At 34.9% G+C, this 23,923-nt stretch overlaps 1 protein-coding gene across 1 annotated transcript in view; it reads left to right on the top strand.

The window, feature by feature from the left end:
• LOC128640711 (uncharacterized) overlaps positions 1 to 14,472 on the top strand; it is a 75,054-nt gene extending 60,582 nt beyond the window's left edge. The window contains exons 21-34 of the mRNA XM_053693138.1: positions 5,103 to 5,489; positions 6,108 to 6,215; positions 6,352 to 6,534; positions 7,094 to 7,279; positions 7,692 to 7,877; positions 8,055 to 8,240; positions 8,373 to 8,558; positions 8,992 to 9,168; positions 9,628 to 9,804; positions 10,047 to 10,232; positions 10,785 to 10,904; positions 12,027 to 12,048; positions 12,551 to 12,619; positions 13,117 to 14,472. Coding sequence (XP_053549113.1) covers positions 5,103 to 5,489; positions 6,108 to 6,215; positions 6,352 to 6,534; positions 7,094 to 7,279; positions 7,692 to 7,877; positions 8,055 to 8,240; positions 8,373 to 8,558; positions 8,992 to 9,168; positions 9,628 to 9,804; positions 10,047 to 10,232; positions 10,785 to 10,904; positions 12,027 to 12,048; positions 12,551 to 12,605 — 2,159 coding nt within the window. The 3' untranslated portion in view covers positions 12,606 to 12,619; positions 13,117 to 14,472. The remainder of the gene's footprint in view (positions 1 to 5,102; positions 5,490 to 6,107; positions 6,216 to 6,351; positions 6,535 to 7,093; positions 7,280 to 7,691; positions 7,878 to 8,054; positions 8,241 to 8,372; positions 8,559 to 8,991; positions 9,169 to 9,627; positions 9,805 to 10,046; positions 10,233 to 10,784; positions 10,905 to 12,026; positions 12,049 to 12,550; positions 12,620 to 13,116) is intronic.
• The last annotated feature ends 9,451 nt before the right edge of the window (positions 14,473 to 23,923 follow it).

Here is a 23,923-nt window from a genome sequence, read left to right as displayed (position 1 = left end):
AACCTGACCTCTTGGGAAGGCCTGAGAACAGGTTTGAAAACCAATGGGCTAGGTTATCTAAGAAGTCTCAATGGTACTATAAGGCCCCTCAAAGAATTTTAGAAATGCAAATTTTAGCTTCAGACCTGTTTATCTCACTCTGCAAAGATTTGGATGTGATGGAATAATAAATAAACCCCATAGTTTTTGAGTGATGTTTCTCTATGCTGGTGAGTTTTTGATAATTGGGACCTAAGTGTACTATGCAGTAAAGGTTAGACATGGTGGCTGTAATAGACATTAGGCTGATTGGTATCACTCAGCAGGTAAACTCTCTCGTACAAATCCTTATTTTGCCTAATAAAAAATCTAGTTAGGACAACAGTTCCTTGATATGCCTAATTTATTAAATATTTCCAGTTTATACTTACAATAAAAGCCAAACTCTTTTTTAATACTTATGTCTTTGAGCCTGGTCCTACAGGACTTTTATAAAGATGATTTGGTCCCACTGTTTATAAACCAGTATATTTGATTTGATTGAGCAGAAATGAGAGAATTGGTGGGATTGATCCCCATCTTGGCTTGTTTTTGGCAGACAATGGTTTCTGAAAGTGAATTGTGATTGCATTGACATAGAAACAGCTCATTGGCACCTGTTAACTAGCCGGTAATTATCAAACAATAGATTGTAACCAACCATAAAGTTTGTTGTTTTAATATGGCAAAGGACTACATTGTCAAAACTAGTAAACACATTTAAATAGTTAAAATATTTTAACTATACCTACTATATACAATCGAAAGATAAAGTCTAGTCTTAATTATGACACACAGTTGGAATACCATTATACTGATATATATATATATATATATATATATATATATATATATATATATATATATATATATATATATATATATATATATATAAATCCAGAAGATAGAAGATAAATGACAAATGGTGCCAGCACTGTTTCTTTAAAAGTTGAAAATATTTATTGGGTTGTCATCATAGAAGGACACCCCTGTGTGTCTATGTGACCTGAAACGTTGCTGTCCTTCTATGATGACACAGTGCAGGCGCCATTTCTCATTTCTCTTCTGGATTTATATGTAAGAGGTGACACAGGACCCTCTGGCAGACGTGCACTTTATTACCTATAATGAACTTTGGTTATTTCTACTAGTGCTGGATCTATTGCCCCATATATATATATATATATATATATATATATATATATATATATATATATATATATATATATATATATATATACAATATATATAGTAGCGGTAGAATCTCACTGGACTTAAAGCAAATCATTTTATTCCATATGTGTAGTTCTAGGACCACTTGACAAGACAAAAAATGAATGACCCTGTACTGCAAGTGCTCCAAAGCAGCATCTACTGCTTAGTACATGTAGCCCTAATTAACTTTCTAAAATACAAATTAAGTTCAATAATCAAAATAAAATACTGATGGCCAATCGGAATTGAAGGGACGCCATTTTGGATGACATCACTTAAAGGTACCGTCATTTAGTGTTAGTCGTTGGATGGAAGAGGATGCTGCGCGTCGGATGGCTTGAAGATGGACCCGCTCCGCTCTGGATGGATGAAGATAGAAGATGCTGCCTGGATGAAGACTTCTGGCCATCTGGAGGTCCTCTTCTGCCCGGATCGGATGAAGACTTCTGCCCGTCTGGAGGACCACTTCTGCCCGGTTGGGTGAAGACGTCTCAAGGTAGGGTGATCTTCAAGGGGTTAGTGTTAGGTTTTATTAAGGGGGGATTGGGTGGGTTTTAGAGTAGGGTTTGGTGTGTGGGTGGTGGGTTGTAATGTTGGGAGGGGGTATTGTGTTTCTTTTTACAGGTAAAAGAGCTGATTACTTTGGGGCAATGCCCCGCAAAAGGCCCTTTTATGGGCTATTTGTAATTTAGTATAGGGTAGGGATTTTTTTTATTTTGGGGGGCTTTTTATTTTATTAGGGTGATTAGATTAGGTATAATTAGTTTAAAATCCTTGTAATTATTTTATTATTTTCTGTAATTTATTGTTTTTTTTTTTTGTACTTTTGTTACGACGTTGGGGCGGCAGATTAGGGGTTAATAAATGTAGGTAGGTGTCGGCGATGTTAGGGACGGCAGATTAGGGGTTAATAATATTTAACTAGTTTTTGTGAGGCGGGGGTGTGGCAGTTTAAGGGTTAATAGATTTATTATGTAATGTGGGGGGGGCTTGGTTTAGGGGTTAATAGGTAGTTTATGAGTGTTAGTGTACTTTTTAGCACTGTAGTTAAGAGTTTTATGTTACGGCGTTAGCCCATAAAATTCTTAACTACTGACTTTTAAATGCGGTAGGAGTATTGACAGGAGAGCGTGTACTGCTCACTTTTTCCAAGACTCGTAATACCGGCATTATTATACACACATTCATACATACACAAACTAATACATACATACACACATACACACACACACACTCATACATACACAAACACATTCATACATACATAAACACACACACATTCATGCGCACATACACACACAGTCATACACACACACAATCATACACACACACTCATACACACACACACTCATACATACACACACACACTCATACATACACTCATACACACACACACTCATACATACATACATACATACACACTCACACACATATACACACACACACTCATACATACATACATACACACACACACTCATACGTACACTCATACACACACACACTCATACATACACTCATATACACACACACACTCATACATACATACATACATACATACACACACACTCACACACATACACACACATATACACACACACACTCACACACACATACATACACATATATATATAATGAAATTAAATTTAAGGAATATTCCTAGTTTGTATTTGAAAATGGAACTGAGATCATTTTAACGGTGGGTAATAAAGCACATTATAGATTTTTTTATTATATAAATGTTAGCCTATTTTAAATAAACCACATGCATGTTGTAGACTTTATTTAAATACAGTGCCTTTTGTTGGTATGGACTTTGCATTACTGTTTATGGAATATTATAGAAAAAGGTTAATGAAACAAATCATTTTGTTTTCTATTTATGTTAATGGTTGCGGATATTTAAATGGGTAGACTTTTTCCATACTGATATTTCAGGGAAAATTCCTGTCTCTCCCAGGACTTTCTTCACTTCCAGAGAAGGACATCCTACTATTTTATGCAGATGAGCTACGTCATTGGGGAATTTCTCACTAACTCAGCAGTATAGAGTATAAAAGACGGCGACAGTAACACAATGTATCCAGTAGACTCCAGGAGTCCAGCAAACAGCTCTTTAGTCCCTTTTTTGGATTTCCTTCTTGAAGAAAATTACACCTAAAACTTCAGCTAACAATTATTGTTCTGAGATCTTTTTCTTCAAAGAACTGTAAGTAACTCCTTTTTAATTAATCATTATATTCTGTATATTCTTTTATAATTTATTAATGCTTTAAATAAACACTCTCATTTGACTGTGATACTATATTGTATTAATGTATTTTGCTAACTGCCTTTTATTTTATTTCAGTAATGCGATGTCTGTAGTAATGTTTAGCTATGCTTTATAGTAATGTGCACATCAATAGAGCTTTTTCATTCATTTACTTAATCTGGCAATACACTTATTAATTTGTACAGATAATAGAAGATACTATTATATTGTGATTATTTTGCATGGCTACCTTAGTTTTCAAATTTAATTTTTTTCTTTAAATTGATTTTCCCTTATAAACTAACACAGATTGATAAAAGAACACAGGTTGTTTTGATAAGAAAATGAAACTGGTGTTGTGCTTTGTATAGAAGCAAAGTCAGTTTAGCAGAGGAAACATTTCTAACTTTTTAAAAAACAGGTTTTATAGTTAGCTGATATTAGCTGCTAATTAAAGGGACATAAAACATTTTTTTTTCTTTCATGATTCAAATAGAGCATACAATTTAAAACAATTTTCCATTTTACTTCTATTTTGAAATATGCTTCGTTTTCATTATTATTATTATCGCTTATTTATAGAGCGCCAACAGATTCCGCAGCGCTATAAACATAGGCGGAATACAAGGAAACATTTATAGGGATCAAACGGGTAGAGGGCCCTGGCAAGAGTTGTACTGTTGTAGTCAGCTCTAAAGAAGGTGATCTACAAACAGCTGGACTCTTAGGCTTACATGCTAAGGGGGTTCAAGGGGATAGCAATGGAGGAGAGGAAACGGTTTAAAGAAAGATTAGTATAGGTTGTATGCATCCCTGAACAGTAGAGTATTTAGGGAGTGCTTGATGTTTTCAAAACTAGTGGAAGTCTTGTGGAGTGGAGCAGAGAGTTCCACAAGATGGGAGCCAGTCTGGAGAAGTCCTGTAAGTGGTAGTGTGAGGAGGTAACAAGAGAGGAGGAGAGTAGGAGGTCATGAGCAGAGCGAAGGAGACGGAAGGGAGAGTAACTGGAGACAGGGTCTGAGATATAGGAGGGAGCGGTGCAAATTAGATAATAAAAATAAATTGGAAAGTTATATAAATTGACATGCTCTATCTGAATCATGAATGTTTCATTTTGACTTTACCGTCCAGTATAAAAAGAAAATGATCTAAATTTAGCCACCAATCAGCAAGCATAACACAGGTTCTGAACCAAAAATGGGTCAACTTCTAAGCTTTAGATTCCTGCTTTTAAATTTTTTAAATAAAGATAGCAAGAGAACAAATAAAAAATTATAATAGGAGTAATTTAGAAAGTTGTTTAAAATTGCATGCTCTATCTGAACCATTAAAGAAAAAATTTGGGTTAAGTATCCCTTTAAGTTTTTAGTGCTTAGCTGCACTGAGATATTTTACAGCAATAACTGATACATTTATTTTTACAGAATTTTGTCACTGGTTATTGCTGCACAGTTTCGCAAATAAAACAGAAGGATGACTGCTCTGTTATATTTCTCCATCTTAAGTTATGGTAAGCCATTGTGGACATGATGCAGTGTTCTTTATCAATTATCAAATAATGTAGATCATTTTGGCTATATCTGTAAACCATTCATTTATATTCTGCCCTTTATTATAGGTTTTTCAATGTTTTCTGGAGTACACGGCTGGTCTTATTTCTACTCTTCAGTCAACATGACTTATCAAGAGGCAAGAAATTATTGTAAAACTCATTATACAGATTTGGTGGCAATTCAAAACCAAGAGGAAATTAAGTATCTGAATGAGATTCTTCCTTTCAACCGTGCATACTACTGGATCGGCATCCGTAAGATCAACAACCAGTGGACTTGGGTGGGAACCAACAAAATGCTTACCAAAGAAGCAAAAAACTGGGCCACTGGCGAACCCAACAACAAGAGGAAGGATGAGGACTGTGTTGAGATGTATGTTGGAAGAAAAGCAGATGCTGGAAAATGGAATGATGAATCCTGTAATAACCGAAAAGTTGCTTTGTGTTACACAGGTATGAAAATATAGCCCCAAACTTAGTTCGATTTATAACCTTACCTATTTATGCATTTGTATATATGCCTATACATTTAATTGTTTGATTGATATCTATAATTTAAAATTGCTTTCACAAAATATATATATATATATATATATATATATATATATATATATATATATATATATATATATATATATATATATATAATCTATACAGTCCAGGTGTGTACTATTGAACTCAATGATACTATTTCAAAACAAGCACTCACTGGACTTCAGCCAACTGTGACGACAAGTGTATTCTTTAATGTGACGTTTCGGGACACAGACAGTCCCTTCCTCAGAGGAAGGGACTGTTTGTGTCCCGAAACGTCACATTAAAGAATACACTTGTTACAGTTGGCTGAAGTCCAGTGAGTGCTTATTTTGAAATAGTATATATATATATATTTAGATAGACTTTGGCAGAAGGCAGAAAACCAGAGTATGCTTAATTTATAGGATTGGCTTAAGGATATCCCAAGCATTCTTGAATTCCTTTATTGTCATCTTTACCATCTCTTTTGGAAGTTTATCCCATGAAAACAGGTTCTCTCTAATCTGATTAACATATATTTTCATTATTTTACAGCTGCGTGCAATGCTACCTCTTGCAGTGGTCATGGAGAATGTATTGAAACAATAAATAATTATACATGCAAGTGTAATGAAGGTTTTTATGGAGAGGAGTGTGATAAAGGTAACTGCATTCTATATTTCATTTAAACTAAAGTGCATAAATACACATCCTTGAACGTTTACATTTAGAGCAATGAGTATGTAGGAAACTGTATTGGAATCACGTGTTAACAAATGTCTTTTTTTTTACATTTTAGTTGTAACCTGTGAACCTTTGGAACAACCCGATAAAGGATCATTTAATTGCTTTGCTCCTAATGGCAACTTCAATTACGGGACATCTTGTGAGTTTAGCTGCCAGGAAGGGTACGATATGGACTCTGATAGCACAATCCACTGCACTGTTTCTGGATGGTCTTCAAGTGCCCCTCAATGCAATGGTAATTAAATCATAGCCAGTATTTTTTTCTTCTTCAACCCCTTCATGGTAACCAGTTCCCAACTCTAATTTTTGACAAGTGGTGTTAACTCGCATAATAATAACACAATGATAATAAATGTTCTTGTCTGATATTAGTTAAGAATTGATGTCTCTTTCTTCAGAGGCATCAACAGTTTGTACCATTGCTTTTGGACTATTCTCAATAGATATTGATAGGTACCTCTAAAGATAGGTATCTTTGCTACATATATGCTTATATTTAAATGAAGCAACAATATATAAACCCTTGATCTCTATAATATTCATCATCAACAGAGTTTCTTCCAAAAAAAACATTTGATTCACAAATATATGGTAAAATGACTGAATAATTATTGCCTTACATGAGCTACATACATCCTTAGTGAGACTCCTGACTCATTGTAGTAATGAGATATGATATTTCAAATTGTCTCTTTTCAAACAGCGTTGTTAATATAGTCATTTGTATACATTAAAATAAATATTAATATCATATTATTTTGCACTACATTAATTTACCCTCATATTTTTTTCAGTGATAAATTGCTATAATTTGAAAACTCCAGATCATGGATCCATGAGATGCAGTGGCCCCTTTGGTGAATCTTTGTATAACTCCAGCTGTGAGTTTTCCTGTGATGAAGGATTTGAGCTTGTTGGGAATAATAAACTCCAGTGTATGGGAAACTCTGAATGGAATGGTGTGGTACCACAGTGTACAGGTATGAGAAGATCATGTCTTAAACAAACAACTAAATAAGTTCCACCATTTTACACAATGTTAATAGACACATTTTTACAATGTAGTAATCATGTATTATTTATTTTGTAGTAAGAAACATCTCTACATCATTTTGTAAGATTTTTATTCTTAAATATAATGAGCCTAAAATAGAAAACGTGTAAACACAGGGGCATAAATATACCTCACTGTCCAAACAGACATATTCTGATGTTATCATAAAATAACTTTGTCCAGACTTATAATTCTGAATAAGTACAAATAAAGTTAATTGAAAATCAATGTCCTTGTGAGGTAATACTATCTTTATTGGGTAGTTACGTTTTAGAGACAAAACTTAATTATTGGAATTCTATTAATAAAGCATTAATAATACCATTGTTTTATTTTAGCTGTCAAGTGCCAAGCAATAAATAACATTGACCAAGGAACAGTTACCTGCAGCCTTACTAATGGGGACTTCACATATAAATCAAGTTGTCATTTCAATTGTCCCGAAGGATTTGCTTTGATTGGATCAGAAAGCGTCCAATGCACAGCACAAGGAGAGTGGACAAATGAAATTCCTCACTGTGAAGGTATACAAAAATATCATAATTTCCGTACATTATTTTGAATTCACCAGAGTATTATATTGTAAAGTTTCAGATATGTATCGTATGTATCAGATTCAGAACAATCTGTTTTTTAAAAAAATTATAAAAGTAGTGCTACTATATATATAATAAACCATTTTTTTTTTGTTATTTGGACAGTTATTCAATGTGAGCGTCCAGTTGAACCACAATATGGATTAATCAGCTGTTCTAATGCAGAAGACAATCTACCAGAAAACGCTACCTGCAATTTTAGTTGTGTTAAAGGCTTTGCATTGGTTGGGTCGCCCTCTCTACATTGTATTGCTCCTGGACAGTGGACAGAAGAAGCACCAATATGTAAAGGTAAATAATCTATATTCTCACAACTATATAGAACTGTTAAATACATGTATAGAGTGACTATATTCATATTTACAAATCCTAAAAAATCTGCTTATTATTATGATCATAAACAATATTGTTATTTTCTCATAGCTGTGTCATGCCCAGATCTTACAAACCCTGAACAAGCTACGATGGACTGCGAAGATGATTTTGGAAGATTTAAATATAACTCAAATTGCTCTTTCCAGTGCAATGAAGGTTTTGTCTTAATTGGAACTGAGTCACTGCAGTGTTCCTCATCTGGGTCTTGGAGCGCCATAGTACCTGAGTGTCAAGGTATTTAATGTATATAAATTACATTTATATATATACTTGGGTAATAAATCTATAAGTATTTGCAACAGTTTATTATTTTAAATCTAACATACCTTAATCAAATGCTCATTACTCACATATATTAAACTTTTGTCTGTACCATATTTTAAATGTTGACTGACATTCTCAATTTATATAATTTTATTAAAGGCTAAAAGGGATATTTTTTTTATTTCATTTGATTTTGCATGAACTTTAGAAACAATACATGCCTACTGCATAATTAATTGAACCAATAGGTAGATTTTGTTTAATTTGAATAGGCATGTACATAGGTATTGTTTCATTCAGTTAATATTTATAACCCAGATAACTATTGGACTTTGCCCTTTCTCAAAAGCTGTCCAGTTTTGTTTTACCAATTACATTATTTTTACCATTTTTATTCTTATAGCTGTACAATGTCCATCTTTGAAAGCCCCAGAAAATGGATATATCGATTGCCAAGGAAAATCGTTTTACAACTCCAAATGTTCCTTTACTTGTGCAGAAGGGTTCAAGTTAATCGGAAGATCAGAGCTCAACTGTGAAGCCTCTGGAGAGTGGACCTCTTCTGGGCCAACATGTGAAGGTAACTGTTACATCATGTGCATACAATAACATTGTTTGCATGTGATCAGCAGTGAATTAATTTGTGTGCTTATATATAAGTCAAAATAATATATTTATTCTCAAGCAAAAGTCTATTATTTAGCATCATTGTTTGATTGGTAATTATTTTTTTTTTACTGTATTTGATTTTATATGTACAGTGAAACAGTACATATTTAACTTAATGTGTAATTATTGAAAGTTTTTAACTTGGATTTCCAAATTTATTTGAAATAATTTTCAAGAGAGAGCATTTATAGTACGTGGGTATTGTATATCTCTTTAATAAAAATATATAAATATAAATGTTTTATGACTTGTTTATCTATCATTTAATTCATTTACTATTAATGGTCAATTTATCTGTTGCACTTTGCCTTTTCTTATATACAGTTCAGATTAATTTATTTAGCTATTTTCATCTCTCTTTTTTTCACAGCTGTTCAGTGTCCATCTTTAAATGCCCCAGAAAATGGACATATTGATTGCCAGGGAAAATCATCTTACAACTCCAGGTGTTCTTTTACTTGTGCAGAAGGGTTCAAGTTAATGGGTGCATCAGAGCTCACTTGTGCGTCTTCTGGAGAGTGGACCTCTTCTACACCAACATGTAAAGGTAACTGTTACATGCTGTAGGTTTGTAATAATAGATAAAGTAGTTTAGGCATAGTTAATGGCTGCTATTAAGATTTAATTTCATTGATACAAGTTTCAGAACCACAATATACTCCAGAAAATAATTTTATTTTAATTGATTAGTGAGCAAAGAAACTCATTGCTCCAATAGCTTATTTTATGATGCTTCTTCTGTAACAAAAATCTACAAATATTAATATATTTATTCTTTGTTCTTTGCAGCTGTGCAATGTGGAACTCTTCCTATTCCAGACATGGGCATCATGAATTGTACTAATGTTCTTGGAGACTTCAAATTTGGCACTGTGTGTAAATTTGATTGCAAAAGTGAATGGCTTCTAAATGGATCAAATACTTTAGAGTGCAGCAGTGATGGCAAATGGAGCGCTACTATTCCCACTTGCGAAGGTAATAACGCTATATTGACTAAAATTGTATTTTTTTTCTCAGTTGGGTATTTGGTAGCAAAGCATCCTTCACTTTGGAACATTACTAATAAGGCAGCTAATTTTACTATATCCACTTATTTGGAAAACATTTTTTCAGTTGTAAACACTAGCATATCTCTTATAAATAACCGACACAAAGCAGTCAACATAGTTACACAAAGTTATTTTTTTTAAAATAAATATTAAAATGTTATTGGAGATTAAAGGGATATGAAATCCAAAAAATATATATTGTGATTCAGACAGAGCATACAATTTTTAAAAGCTTGCAATTTACTTTTACTTTGTTGTCTGGAGCACTACATGGCAGGAAATAGGGCTGCCACCTAGGGCTTTTGAAATGTATAACATTGTTGCAAAAATGCTGTTCCACAACCACGCTCCTGAGCTTATGTCAATGCTTTTCAACAAAAGATACAAGAGACAAAGAACATGTAATAATAGAAGTAAATTAGAACGTTGTTTAAAATTCCATGCTCTATCTGAAACAATTATTTTTTCATTATTCCAGGTCCCCAAGTTCCTGATGATCCCACTTTGAAGATTACTGTAGGAGCTGTAGCCACTGGTGCATCTGTCTTGTCTACTGCTTCCTTACTAGCCTGGCTTGTTAAACGTCTTCGGAAATCAGGTAAGAACAGTAGGCAAATTTAGCCATGTAATTAGAATATTTATCACACAAGACAATAGCTGTTTTATCACAAACCATATTTAGTGGTATTAGATATACAAAGTCACAACCATTTAGGTGTTAATCACAATCATTTGAAAAAAAAACATATAATATATAATGGTTTTCAAGATAAAATCACCATTAAAGTGTATTGGAATTTTTGTAGATTAATCAATAGATATGTTTTTCTAAAGGTTTGAGATAGACCACTTAAATAGCTGTTTTAATGTAGATTAAAATAAAGCATATACAGTATGTTGCTAATGATAAATTACATATTTATCCACTGAATATATACCACTTTTTCTAGTAACAATGCATATAGTTGTCTGTTTTCTTAAAATCAGTTAAATATAATTACTGTCCAGTATCTACTAATAGGTCATTAGACTTAAAATACTGGCCTTACATTAATCAGTTTTATTTTTATAAATGGAGACACTGAGAGATCTATCAGGAAAATGTATATCTAGAATAATTAAGAGGCATGTTAGCTATTATAGGATTCGCTCATAATCTGTTACAAAACTTTATTTAAAGGGATACTGAACCCAAATTTTTTCTTTCACACTTCAGATAGAGCAGACAATTTTAAGCAACTTTCTAATTATTCTTATTATCAATTTGTCTTCGTTCTTTAGGTATCTTTATTTGAAAAGCAGGTATATAATCTTAGGATCCGGTTCATTTTTTGGTTCAGCATTCTGGGTAGCGCTTGCTGATTGGTTGATACATTTAGCCACCAATCAGCAAGCTATATCCAGATGCTGAACCAAGGATGGGTAGGCTCTCTTGCTTACATTCCTGCTTTTTCAAATAAATATACTAAGAGAACAAAGAAAAATTGATAATAGGAGTAAAATAGAAAGTTGCTTAAAATTGAATGTTCTATCTGAATCATGAAAGAAAATTTGGGTTCAGTGTCCTCTTAATGATTTATCCACAGAAAATCCCTATTAAAGTATATAGGGATTATTGTAGATAAATCATTAGATACATTTTTCTAAATTATTGTGATCCACCTCATAGTGTGAATATTGATTTAAAATATATTTAATGTTTGTTTTTTTTATTTTACAGCAAAGAAATTTACTCCTTCCAGGTAAGCCAGTGGTTTTAAAAAAAAAATTATATTATGTTAAAGGGACACTGAACCCAAATTTTTTCTTTCGTGATTCAGATAGAGCATGCAATTTTAAGCAATTTTCTAATTTACTCCTACTATCAAATCTTCTTCGTTCTCTTGCTATCTTTATTTGAAAAAGAAGGCATCTAAGCTTTTTTTGGGTTCAGAACTATGGACAGCATTTTTTTTATTGGTGGATGAATTTATCCACCAATCAGCAAGGACAACCCAGGTTGTTAATCAAAAATGGGCCGGCATCTAAATTTACATTCTTGCATTTCAAATAAAGATACCAAGAGAATAAAGAAAATTTGATAACAGGAATAAATTAGAAAGTTGCTTAAAATGTCATGCTTTATCTGAATCACAAAAGAAAAAAATTGGGTTCAGTGTCCCTTTAAGCATGCTATTTATTTTTTAATTATTTGTAATATGAAACATAATGATTTACCGAGTTGCTTGTTTTTGTGCTTAACAGTAGCTGCCAATCCCTTGAAGATGCTGGCATTTACCAGAATGCTGAAGACGTGTGATTTTCCATATTAAGGTAAATATTATGTCAATGTAGCTAACTAATTTATGGCTAATCAAATAGAAATATCAGTGACAAATAAAAAAATGGTCAGATAAAAAGATGTAATAACAGTTAATGACTCAAATTTTATTAATCAAATTAAAGAAACAAACATTTGTCATAAGTACGGGGTTGAAAAGTGGCAATGCTAATAGATATATTCTGTGATATTGTGATATGGGTTTTATTAACCAATTGTTTCTTCTTGCTACATTACTTTAATTTTCTTCATGCCTAAAATTGTTATATTAATCAACTGCTAGAAGTAATAAACTATAGAATAGAATCAATTATAGTACATGAGTAAAAATACAGAAGAATGTAATCACATAAATTTAAAAATGTTATTAAAATTTATGAAAAATTGGTAAAGTTTTCTTTTTTTATTAATAATTTATCAATTCTGTGTTCAATTTAATGAGTAAACCAACCTGAAAATATCACTATATTTATATATCTATTTTACATAGGAAAGAAGAAACGGAATGTACGTGGTACTAACCAATGTTATAGCTCATTGATTGGTCTATGACATCATCAATACCAAACACTATAGAACCCACATCAAAAGAACATTTTTTCGAGATGTTGAATAAAATGACTTGGTTTGTTCTATGAACTTCCACCAACAGAACTCCCGGGCACTAAAAGGGATTTAGGAGAAAAGAATATATGGAGATACAGGGTGTACAAATTACATTTTTTTTAGAACAGTTTTCAGAAAGAAATGTCAAAATAAATAAATTATTATACTAACTCGGCTAAACTCCATCTTAACTATTGGAGATACTGGATGGACCTTTTAGTGAATTTTGCCTATCAATGCAATGGATTTGTAGAATACCATTAGCCAATTAGCTAATGTGTTTTTTTTTTCAATTCTTGTTTAACTTATTAGTTTTATAAACTAATACAAAGTCAAACGACAACTGTGGTACCTGTTTAAAACAGACTGTAAAATAGGTTTATCCCAATGGGATTAAATATACAAAAGTATTTATCTTTGTTTTTACCATCTATTGTTCTGTGCATAATAAGTATTATGCTATTTTTTGTGTCAATAGTATGTATTTATTTGTCATTTTATTTATTTTTTGTTGCTGTCATGTATTGATAGTGTTAGCGTTTGTCTATCATGGTGTATGTTTAGATAGCTTCATTAACCTTTTAAAGCCGTTATGCCGTTCCATTCCGTCATAATTAGACTGGGCTTTAAAGCCGTTATGACGGAATGGAACGTCATAACTAACGGCTGTCCTGAAGCCTTCTGTGCTTCAGGGATTTAATCGCGGTCTGGAGGGCGTTCCTAGGATTGTAGGGACGCCCCCCAGATGCGATCCAATAATTGAAATCTCGCGATCGTATGCACGATCGCGTAGTTTCAATTTGTCTACATCGGAACAGTTGTTCCGATGTAGGCACTTTAACCCTGTCACGAAAGGGTTAAATGCATTTTTTATTGCAGTTGTATTTTAAAAATATGTATTTATTGCACTGTGTGTTATTATTGAGATTTAATTTATTTATGCTTAGCAAAATGAGTTCATGAAATGCACAGCCTACATAACACTTCAAATAGTCAAAATTAAACGTGTGTACATGGCGTAAAGTAATGGCACTTTAGTGAACCAATACTAGATGTGAATTGTAGCTGTGCAAGTAATGATAAAAAATAAAAAAAACATTAGAATATCATAAATGTAAATATATTTCTTGTTATTTTTATTTTGTAATTATTATTGTATTATTTATTTGATAATTATTTGTTTTTTATTTATATTGTACACTTGTGAAAATATTGTATTTAATAAATTGTTGTTTATGGATATTACAGTTGTATGTTTTTAATTCAAAGGACTAATTCATGAATTGAAATCTTATGAATGCATGTCTGTTTCACAAAAAAACAATACTATTTAATAAAAGCAACTTCATGTATTGGATCTCTTAGGGAATATACCACTGCTTAGTCAGAAAGATGTTTGTGTTGCAAAGTCAAAAAGCTCTAAAAATTGAATTAATAAAAGAAAAGGAAATTATAGTCTTAAAGGGACAGTTTTGTCAAAAATAAACTTTCATGATTCCGATAGGGCATGTAATTTTAAACAACTTTCCAATTAACTTTTATCATCATTTTTTCTTTGTTCTCTTGGTATTCTTAGATAAAAGCTAAAGCCAAGGTAGGCTCTTGTGCTAATTTCTAAGCCCTTGAAGGCTGCCTCTTATCTGAAAGTATTTGACATTTTTTCACAACTAGAGGGCATTAGTCATGTGTGCCATATGGATAACATTTCGCTGACGCCTGTAGAGTTACCTAGGAGTCAGCACTGATTGGCTAAAATGCAAGTCTGAAATAAGGGGGCAGTCTGCAGAGGCTTAGATAGAAGGTAATCACAGAGGTAAAAAGTATATTAATATATTAATAATATGTTGGTTATGCAAAACTGGGGAATGGATAATAAAGGATTATCTATCTTTTTAAACAATACAAATACTTTTGTAGACTGTCCCTTTAATTGCTGAAATACATTATTACTATATGATAACAGGTTGAGATTATCCAAACGAGACGTTTAAGCAGCAGGTTATAATGGGCAAAGAATTATCTTACCCATTCATGTAGCTTGGAAAAACTTGTGTATAAACTAAGTAACTCATTTTTAATTCTGATCTAGTTATAAATTTACAATATTAAAGTACATATAATTTGAGGTAAATATGTACATTGCTCATTCATGGCAATTCTATATAAGATAGAAGCAACTAAATACTAATACCCCTGTAGGTATTAACAGCAGCATAGATACAATTCAAATCATGGTTTAGAATAACCAGCAGCCAATAATTAAAGGGTCATTAAACACTAGATAAATCATTGTTTCAGTGATGTATTCAGAACAAAGATCAACCTGAGATTAATTTGTATTTGTATTTTAAAAATTATATTAGTTGTTTAAATATTAAAAAAATAAGGGTAAAGTTAAAGCGACACTGAACCCAAATTTTTTCTTTCGTGATTCAGATAGAGCATGCAATTTTAAGCAAGTTTCTAATTTACTCCTATTATCAATTTTTCTTCGTTCACTTGCTATCTTTATTTGAAAAAGAAGGCATCTAAGCTTCTTTTTTGCTTCAGAACTCTGGAGAGCACTTTTTTATTGGTGGATTAATTTATCCACCAATCAACAAGAATAACCAAGGTTATTCACCAAAAATGGACCAGCATCTAAACTTTCATTCTTGCATTTCAAATAAAGATACCAAGAGAAGGTAGAAAATTTGATAATAGGAGTAAATTAGAAAGTTGCTTAAAATTGCATGCTCTATCTGAATCACAAAAGAAAAAATTTGGGTTTAGTGTCCCTTTAATGTTCATAATGCAGTGGGCACCGCCATATTGTAACTTAGGTTACCTTTTCTGCTGTGGCCAATTAGGAATGGTTATGAATGGTTTACTAGAGTGTGCAACCAATGAATGTGTGGAATATAACTGTGTCTGCAATTCCATGTTTCATATGAATTGGAAAGCCCACAATATTCAGAATTAAATTACAGGAAAGGAGAACAAAATAAATAATGAAAGTATATTGCAAAGTTGTTTTACTAAATATCTTGAGATGTTTAATGTACTTTTGTCTCTGACCCTGTATGGTTGCTGCTCAAAAATTATATAAATAGTACTAGTACCTGAAAAAAAAAATAGGAAAAGTTGAAAAAAAAGACATTTATAAACTTTGTATTGAATTCTATACTGTTATAAAAATAAATATTTTTTTTAAATAAATTACTAAGGCCTAGATTATGAGTGGGACGCAAAATTGTGCTTTCACAAGCGCAATATTTGCCCTCCATTCAGTAATACCAGCTCACACAAATGTGCGCTGGTATTACAAGTCAGGCGCACTGCAAATATGAAAACTTGTGTTCATATTGCCTGGAAGCCGTGCGCTCACAAGAGCGCGCTTCCATAGGCTCCAGTGGGGGTCCCGTTCTGATACCGTGAGACACGGCAAAGAACTTAGTGCAGCGCACGGGGTAATTCACGCAGCGTTGGGAAGCAAATTAAAAATATATAGGTATATGAATATATACATATATATTTATGTGTTTATATGTATATATATATATATATATATATATATATATATATATATATATATACATATACAGTATATTTATCTGTGTATATGTGTATATATATATATATATATATATACACACACAAATATATTTATGTGTTTATATGTTTATACATTTATATTCAAAGTAAAAACTACAGAAAGGAGCTGTCAATTTTATTTGGGGAGCAATTGGGGCACATTTTTTTAATCAACCCAGCGATCTGACCACTGATTAATTGCACTAAGCCACTTGTAATGGCTGGTTATTTAACGTGTGCTCGTAAACTGGCAAATTTGCCCCATTACGGGTGTGCGTTAAGATAACACTTCACTTGTAATCTAGCCCTAAATCTTTAAAATTATTAGTATTACCGGTCATTAGAAAAACTATGCAGCTGCCTATTTATAGCTTTACACTTACCCAACCTAATATAGAGAAAGCATTTCCAACAGGGGTCAAGTGAAGCGGACAGAGAACAGAAACACTTCAGTAAACACTGCTGCTGGTGGTGGGAGGAGCTGGAGCACAGTCTGGCTAGAGAGATAGTGAGATCCTCTAGTAATGGGCAGTAACACTTCCTACAATACACTAAATGCAAGCCTGTCAGCGGTCCTGCTGTGTGATCACCCCACACTGTGTGGAACATTTGGTGCTTACATTTCTGTGTGGCTTGCTCTTGGGTTCTTTAGCTCCCCTCATCAAAAATAGTACTATGGCACCTTAAGTGGGTGAGACTGTGTGACAGAGGAGGAGTCGTAGGCCCAAAGGCAGCCATTTGATGGTTTTAATTTGCTTTCCTTAACCAAGGTGTATAGATTATATACATATAAATAGAGTGTTTCTGTGTGTGTTTATAAAACAAAATTAATTGTAAGGGAGGTGGAAGTCTTGGTGAGTTCCCACACTTTTTTTGTAAGACTTGACCTCTGGTTTGCAATAAACTTTTAGAAATGCCAAGCACAGAAATAAATGCATAAGTGTCTCTGTGAAGTATTTTGGGTATTGGAGATCATGGGGTTGATCACTGATTTGTCCCCATAGAATTTAATTGTGTTTTTCTGTTAAAAGTAAGAAAAAGGGAATTAAACAGTGCTTGTTGCTACCAGGGTGGAGGAACTTATCACAATATTGCTTATTGGTGAATAATATAGGAAAAATATTAATCATAAAAATCAAAATACAACATACAAAATAAGGTTAACAGAAATAAAATAAAATAAAATCATACACTTGTGATATTAGGATGGATCAAAGAATAAAAAATATAAAAACAAAATAATATAATATAAAATAACAAATAAATGCAAAAACAAAATAATATGAAAAGAAATCTCACCCTAAACCACAAAGGTTTACATACAACAAGATAGCCAAGGGACCCGTTGCAGCTGATTTACCGGAGGTGTCCTTCGAGCCACCCGGAGCAGGGTAGAATCCAACATTTATCTGTGAGAAAATAAAGCGCAACCAGAATCAAGTGTAGGTAATTAAAAATGAGCGCACAACACTGCTGTATTGCACTTGCAATGTTGACAGTCTTTATTGCATATCAATTAATCCCAACGGGTCTTCTAGTAAGATGAAGGATGATACAAAGTAATGATGATAAAAGTTAAAACCAAAAGGCCCCCCGTGAGTCTATCACTCATTCAAAATCCTCTTCCAGCTAATCTCAATTTCCAACGCTCACAGCATATGTCCTCACGTCCTGCGTGTGACTCTAGCCTGTAGCGTGAAATAATGTTTTTTAGTTTTTTGCTATGAAATTTGGTGCTATTTACAATAAGTATAATGAATTGTAGTGTAATAATCATATCAGCTCCAAGTACTAAATATGTTTTTAAGTTGTTTTAAATTTAGATTGTAACTCTCAATTGAAAAGACTTTGAAAAATGGTGATTGGAGCGTTTCCCGACCAATAAAAACAGATTACTAGCTATGTAAAGAACTCTTTTCCCATTGTGGATATATTCCCTCTTGAGAAAGACCGCACAGTGGCGGTAGAAACGCGTTGAGACTACTATTGGTACATCTGAGGACCGTAGAAGATCTACCCTGCTTTCACCTCTCAGCCCGGCTATTGAGATTCACGCTACAGGCTAGAGTCACACGCAGGACGTGAGGACGTATGCGTTGGAAACTGAGATTCGCTGGAAAAGGATTTTGAATGAGTGATAGACTCACGGGGGGGGGGTGGAGACTACTGGCCGCAGGTTGCAAGTCGGCGTGCTGGCTGACTACCATCATTTTATCCCCCCTCTCTTTGCTCTATTGCCCCAGACCCTGGGGTTTTCGTGGGGCCACGGCGAGGGACGTCGTGCAGGAGAAAGAAAGTCTAAAAGGCCTGTGAGGCTAGCGGCTGAGCCGCATACCTGCTCTTAACTGTTGAAGTGTTCTTTTTTTTCTCCTCACTCTAAACACCCGCTCAGTACAAGAGAATTCTCTGGGTATGGAGTCTATATAAAGCCTATATAAAACAAGTCTCGAAGAGTGTACCCCTCATAGAGGGATTTACTGCCACAAGTTGTGACCCGGCAGGAATAAAGCTGGGAGTGCATAATTACCGTGGTCCCGGTGATACCTAGGAGCCTGTGCAGTGGGTCGTGTGTCACTGCCTGGTCTGGTGACGTGTCCCTGCGAGAGCCGCCCGGGTGCGGCGGAAGGATCCATATCTAACAGCTCACGCTAAAGTTCCGGAAAGGCCCAGAGTGTTTGCAAGGAGGAAGTGGGCCACAGCGTTCAAGCAGGCTTCGTGTGACTGTCTCGGTCAAGCTGCAAGTGTAGCGGAGGTCAAATCCAGGTGAAGGCGCTCCGGACCAGAAGGCAGATCTTTTTGTATAGCCGGCACTAGAAGTGCACACTCCTGAACTGCAAGTATACGGGTTAAAATGTATATCTCTTTTCTATCACCGAAAGGAAACATATTTCTGCACTAAGCTAAAAGTGACTAAAAAAGGTTAAAATCATTATGGGAAAGAGTTTGACAGAATTTATTCTTTGAAAGGATTGACTCTGAATTAAGTATCTTGGTGCAGCAGGTCGAAGAATTGCATAAAGGGTGGATTATACCTTTTTCATATGGCAATTATGATTGAAGCAATGTGAACTGAGTGACTTTGTTTTCCCCTGCTTACAGAGAAAAAGGAAAAGAAAAACAAAAACTGACTATTTCAAGTCTCTTTGTTCTCTCATAGTCTCTTGGTTTCTTTCTCTTTCTTTTTGTTGTTTCTTGGTTTGCATAAAAGGGAGCATAAGTGGGTTAAGCTAGTATATCTGTCTAATACGCAAATGGTATAGCTTAAATCTATATAAAGAGGGACTAGAGCTTTTTAAAAAAAAAGAAAAAAAGAAAAGAATAAAAGTTACAAGGTAGTTCTTACTTAGCTGTAGTCAAAACTGGATTTAATGAAACTACGTCCCTTTAGAGATATCTCTCGGTTATAGTGTATAAGTTAAGATTTGAGCAATATTGTTGCTGCGTGGCTGTCTAAAATGATTTCCTGTGTTGTTTTTTACAGAGACTGATATTACTGGTTTTCCTCCCGATAGGGTATTGGCTGGCTTTTCCAGCAAATTCACATAATTTTTCCTGTACACACATAGCACCTCAACACACACTAATACAAACTTAATCTCACTTTCTAGGAAACTTTTCCTATTTCACATATATTGACATTCAATGTCTCCTCTTTTCGTAAACAGGATACACACTGGCCCTTATCAACCAAACAAATAGTTGTATGCTATAGAGAAACAGGTGTATATATAAAAATATATGGTAAAGCGCTATAAACTTATCCCAAACAATATGATATTAATAAAAACCCTGTATAAAATATTTGTCAACATATGGGTACACTGGTAACTGGATTAAACATACAGCCAGTACACAGGTACTCACAAAGTCCAGAGTCAAAATAGCTGGTGTATGAGTCCGAGAAATGTCTCCCAAGTCACAGAGAGAAATAAACAGATATGTGTGTGGTCTCGCTGCTCCTCCAAAAAGGACTTCCAAAGTTCCCAAGAAACTGTATAAAAAAGAGAAAAGGAGAGGAGCGCCGACTCAAATGTAGGGATAAAACAATTTATTAAAACATGAAAAACGGTTCAAAAACACTCACAAGATAAGAGGGGTAAATTTCATATCTGGGCCGTCTGCCGTGAATATTCCCCTGCGGTCAGTTTGTAGTCACTCCGATGTTAGGAGGTGTATATTCTGGCTGTTAGAGTCTCACGCTTTGTAATCAGTCCTTGCCACACCGCTCTGCAGTCGCGGGTGGTGACGTAGAGTTCAGTGTGCAGTCTCAGGCCTAGATTTGGAGTTCGGCGGTAGCCGTCAAAACCAGCGTTAGAGGCTCCTAACGCTGGTTTTGGCCGCCCGCTGGTATTTGGAGTCAGTGATTAAAGGGTCTAACGCTCACTTTTCAGCCGCGACTTTTCCATACCGCAGATCCCCCTACGCCATTTGCGTAGCCTATATTTTCAATGGGATCTTTCTAACTCCGGTATTTAGAGTCGTGTCTGAAGTGAGCGTTAGACATCTAACGACAAAACTCCAGCCGCAGGAAAAAAGTCAGTAGTTAAGAGCTTTCTGGCTAACGCCGGTTCATAAAGCTCTTAACTACTGTACCCTAAAGTACACTAACACCCATAAACTACCTATGTACCCCTAAACCGAGCTCCCCCCACATCGCCGCCACTCGATTAAAATTTTTAACCCCTAATCTGCCGACCGCCACCTACGTTATACTTATGTACCCCTAATCTGCTGCCCCTAACCCCGCCGACCCCTGTATTATATTTATTAACCCCTAACCTGCCCCCCACAACGTCGCCGCCAGCTACTTAAAATAATTAACCCCACATCCCCGACCGCAAAGCGCCGCCACCTACGTTATCCCTATGTACCCCTAATCTGCTGCCCCTAACACCGCCGACCCCTATATTATATTTATTAACCCCTAATCTGCCCCCCTCAACGTCGCCGACACCTGCCTACACTTATTAACCCCTAATCTGCCGAGCGGACCTGAGCGCTACTATAATAAAGTTATTAACCCCTAACCCGCCTCACTAACCCTATCATAAATAGTATTAACCCCTAATCTGCCCTCCCTAACATCGCCGACACCTACCTTCAATTATTAACCCCTAATCTGCCGACCGGAGCTCACCGCTATTCTAATAAATGTATTAACCCCTAAAGCTAAGTCTAACCCTAACCCTAACACCCCCCTAACTTAAATATAATTTACATCTAACGAAATAAATTAACTCTTATTAAATAAATTATTCCTATTTAAAGCTAAATACTTACCTGTAAAATAAATCCTAATATAGCTACAATATAAATTATAATTATATTATAGCTATTTTAGGATTAATATTTATTTTACAGGCAACTTGGTATTTATTTTAACCAGGTACAATAGCTATTAAATAGTTAAGAACTATTTAATAGCTAAAATAGTTAAAATAATAACAAATTTACCTGTAAAATAAATCCTAACCTAAGATATAATTAAACCTAACACTACCCTATCAATAAAATAATTAAATAAACTACCTACAATTACCTACAATTAACCTAACACTACACTATCAATAAATTAATTAAACACAATTGCTACAAATAAATACAATTAAATAAACTAGCTAAAGTACAAAAAATAAAAAAGAACTAAGTTACAAAAAATAAAAAAATATTTACAAACATAAGAAAAATATTACAACAATTTTAAACTAATTACACCTACTCTAAGCCCCCTAATAAAATAACAAAGCCCCCCAAAATAAAAAATTCCCTACCCTATTCTAAATTAAAAAAGTTACAAGCTCTTTTACCTTACCAGCCCTGAACAGGGCCCTTTGCGGGGCATGCCCCCAGAAATACAGCTCTTTTGCCTGGAAAAAAAACATACAATACCCAAGCCCCCCAACATTACAACCCACCACCCACATACCCCTAATCTAACCCAAACCCCCCTTAAATAAACCTAACACTAAGCCCCTGAAGATCTTCCTACCTTGTCTTCACCTCACCGGGTATCACCGATCGGTCCTGGCTCCGATATCTTCATCCAACCCAAGCGGGGGCTAGACATCCACTGAAGAAGTCCAGAAGAGGGTCCAAAGTCTTCCTCCTATCCGGCAAGAAGAGGACATCCGGACCGGCAAACATCTTCTCCAAGCGGCATCTTCGATCTTCTTCCATCCGGAGCGAAGCGGCAGGATCCTGAAGACCTCCAGCGCGGAACATCCATCCGGACCGACGACTGAACGACGAATGACTGTTCCTTTAATGGACATCATCCAAGATGGCGTCCCTCGAATTCCGATTGGCTGATAGGATTCTATCAGCCAATCGGAATTAAGGTAGGAATTTTCTGATTGGCTGATGGAATCAGCCAATCAGAATCTAGTTCAATCCGATTGGCCGATCCAATCAGCCAATCAGATTGAGCTCGCATTCTATTGGCTGATCGGAACAGCCAATAGAATGCGAGCTCAATCTGATTGGCTGATTGGATCAGCCAATCGGATTGAACTTGATTCTGATTGGCTGATTCCATCAGCCAATCAGAATTTTCCTACCTTAATTCCGATTGGCTGATAGAATCCTATCAGCCAATCGGAATTCGAGGGACGCCATCTTGGATGACGTCCCTTAAAGGAACAGTCATTCGTCGTTCAGTCGTCGGTCCGGATGGATGTTCCGCGCTGGAGGTCTTCAGGATCCTGCCGCTTCGCTCCGGATGGAAGAAGATCGAAGATGCCGCTTGGAGAAGATGTTTGCCGGTCCGGATGTCCTCTTCTTGCCGGATAGGAGGAAGACTTTGGACCCTCTTCTGGACTTCTTCAGTGGATGTCTAGCCCCCGCTTGGGTTGGATGAAGATATCGGAGCCAGGACCAATCGGTGATACCTGGATGGTGAAGACAAGGTAGGAAGATCTTCAGGGGCTTAGTGTTAGGTTTATTTAAGGGGGGTTTGGGTTAGATTAGGGGTATGTGGGTGGTGGGTTGTAATGTTGGGGGGGGGGTATTGTATTTATTCTTTTACAGGCAAAAGAGCTGAAATTCTTGGGGCATGCCCCGCAAAGGGCCCTGTTCAGGGCTGGTAAGGTAAAAGAGCTTGTAACTTTTTTAATTTAGAA

The sequence above is a fragment of the Bombina bombina genome, chromosome 10 (assembly GCF_027579735.1).
Source record: "Bombina bombina isolate aBomBom1 chromosome 10, aBomBom1.pri, whole genome shotgun sequence".
Lineage (NCBI taxonomy): Eukaryota > Metazoa > Chordata > Amphibia > Anura > Bombinatoridae > Bombina > Bombina bombina.
This window is presented reverse-complemented; position numbering and strand designations above follow the sequence as displayed.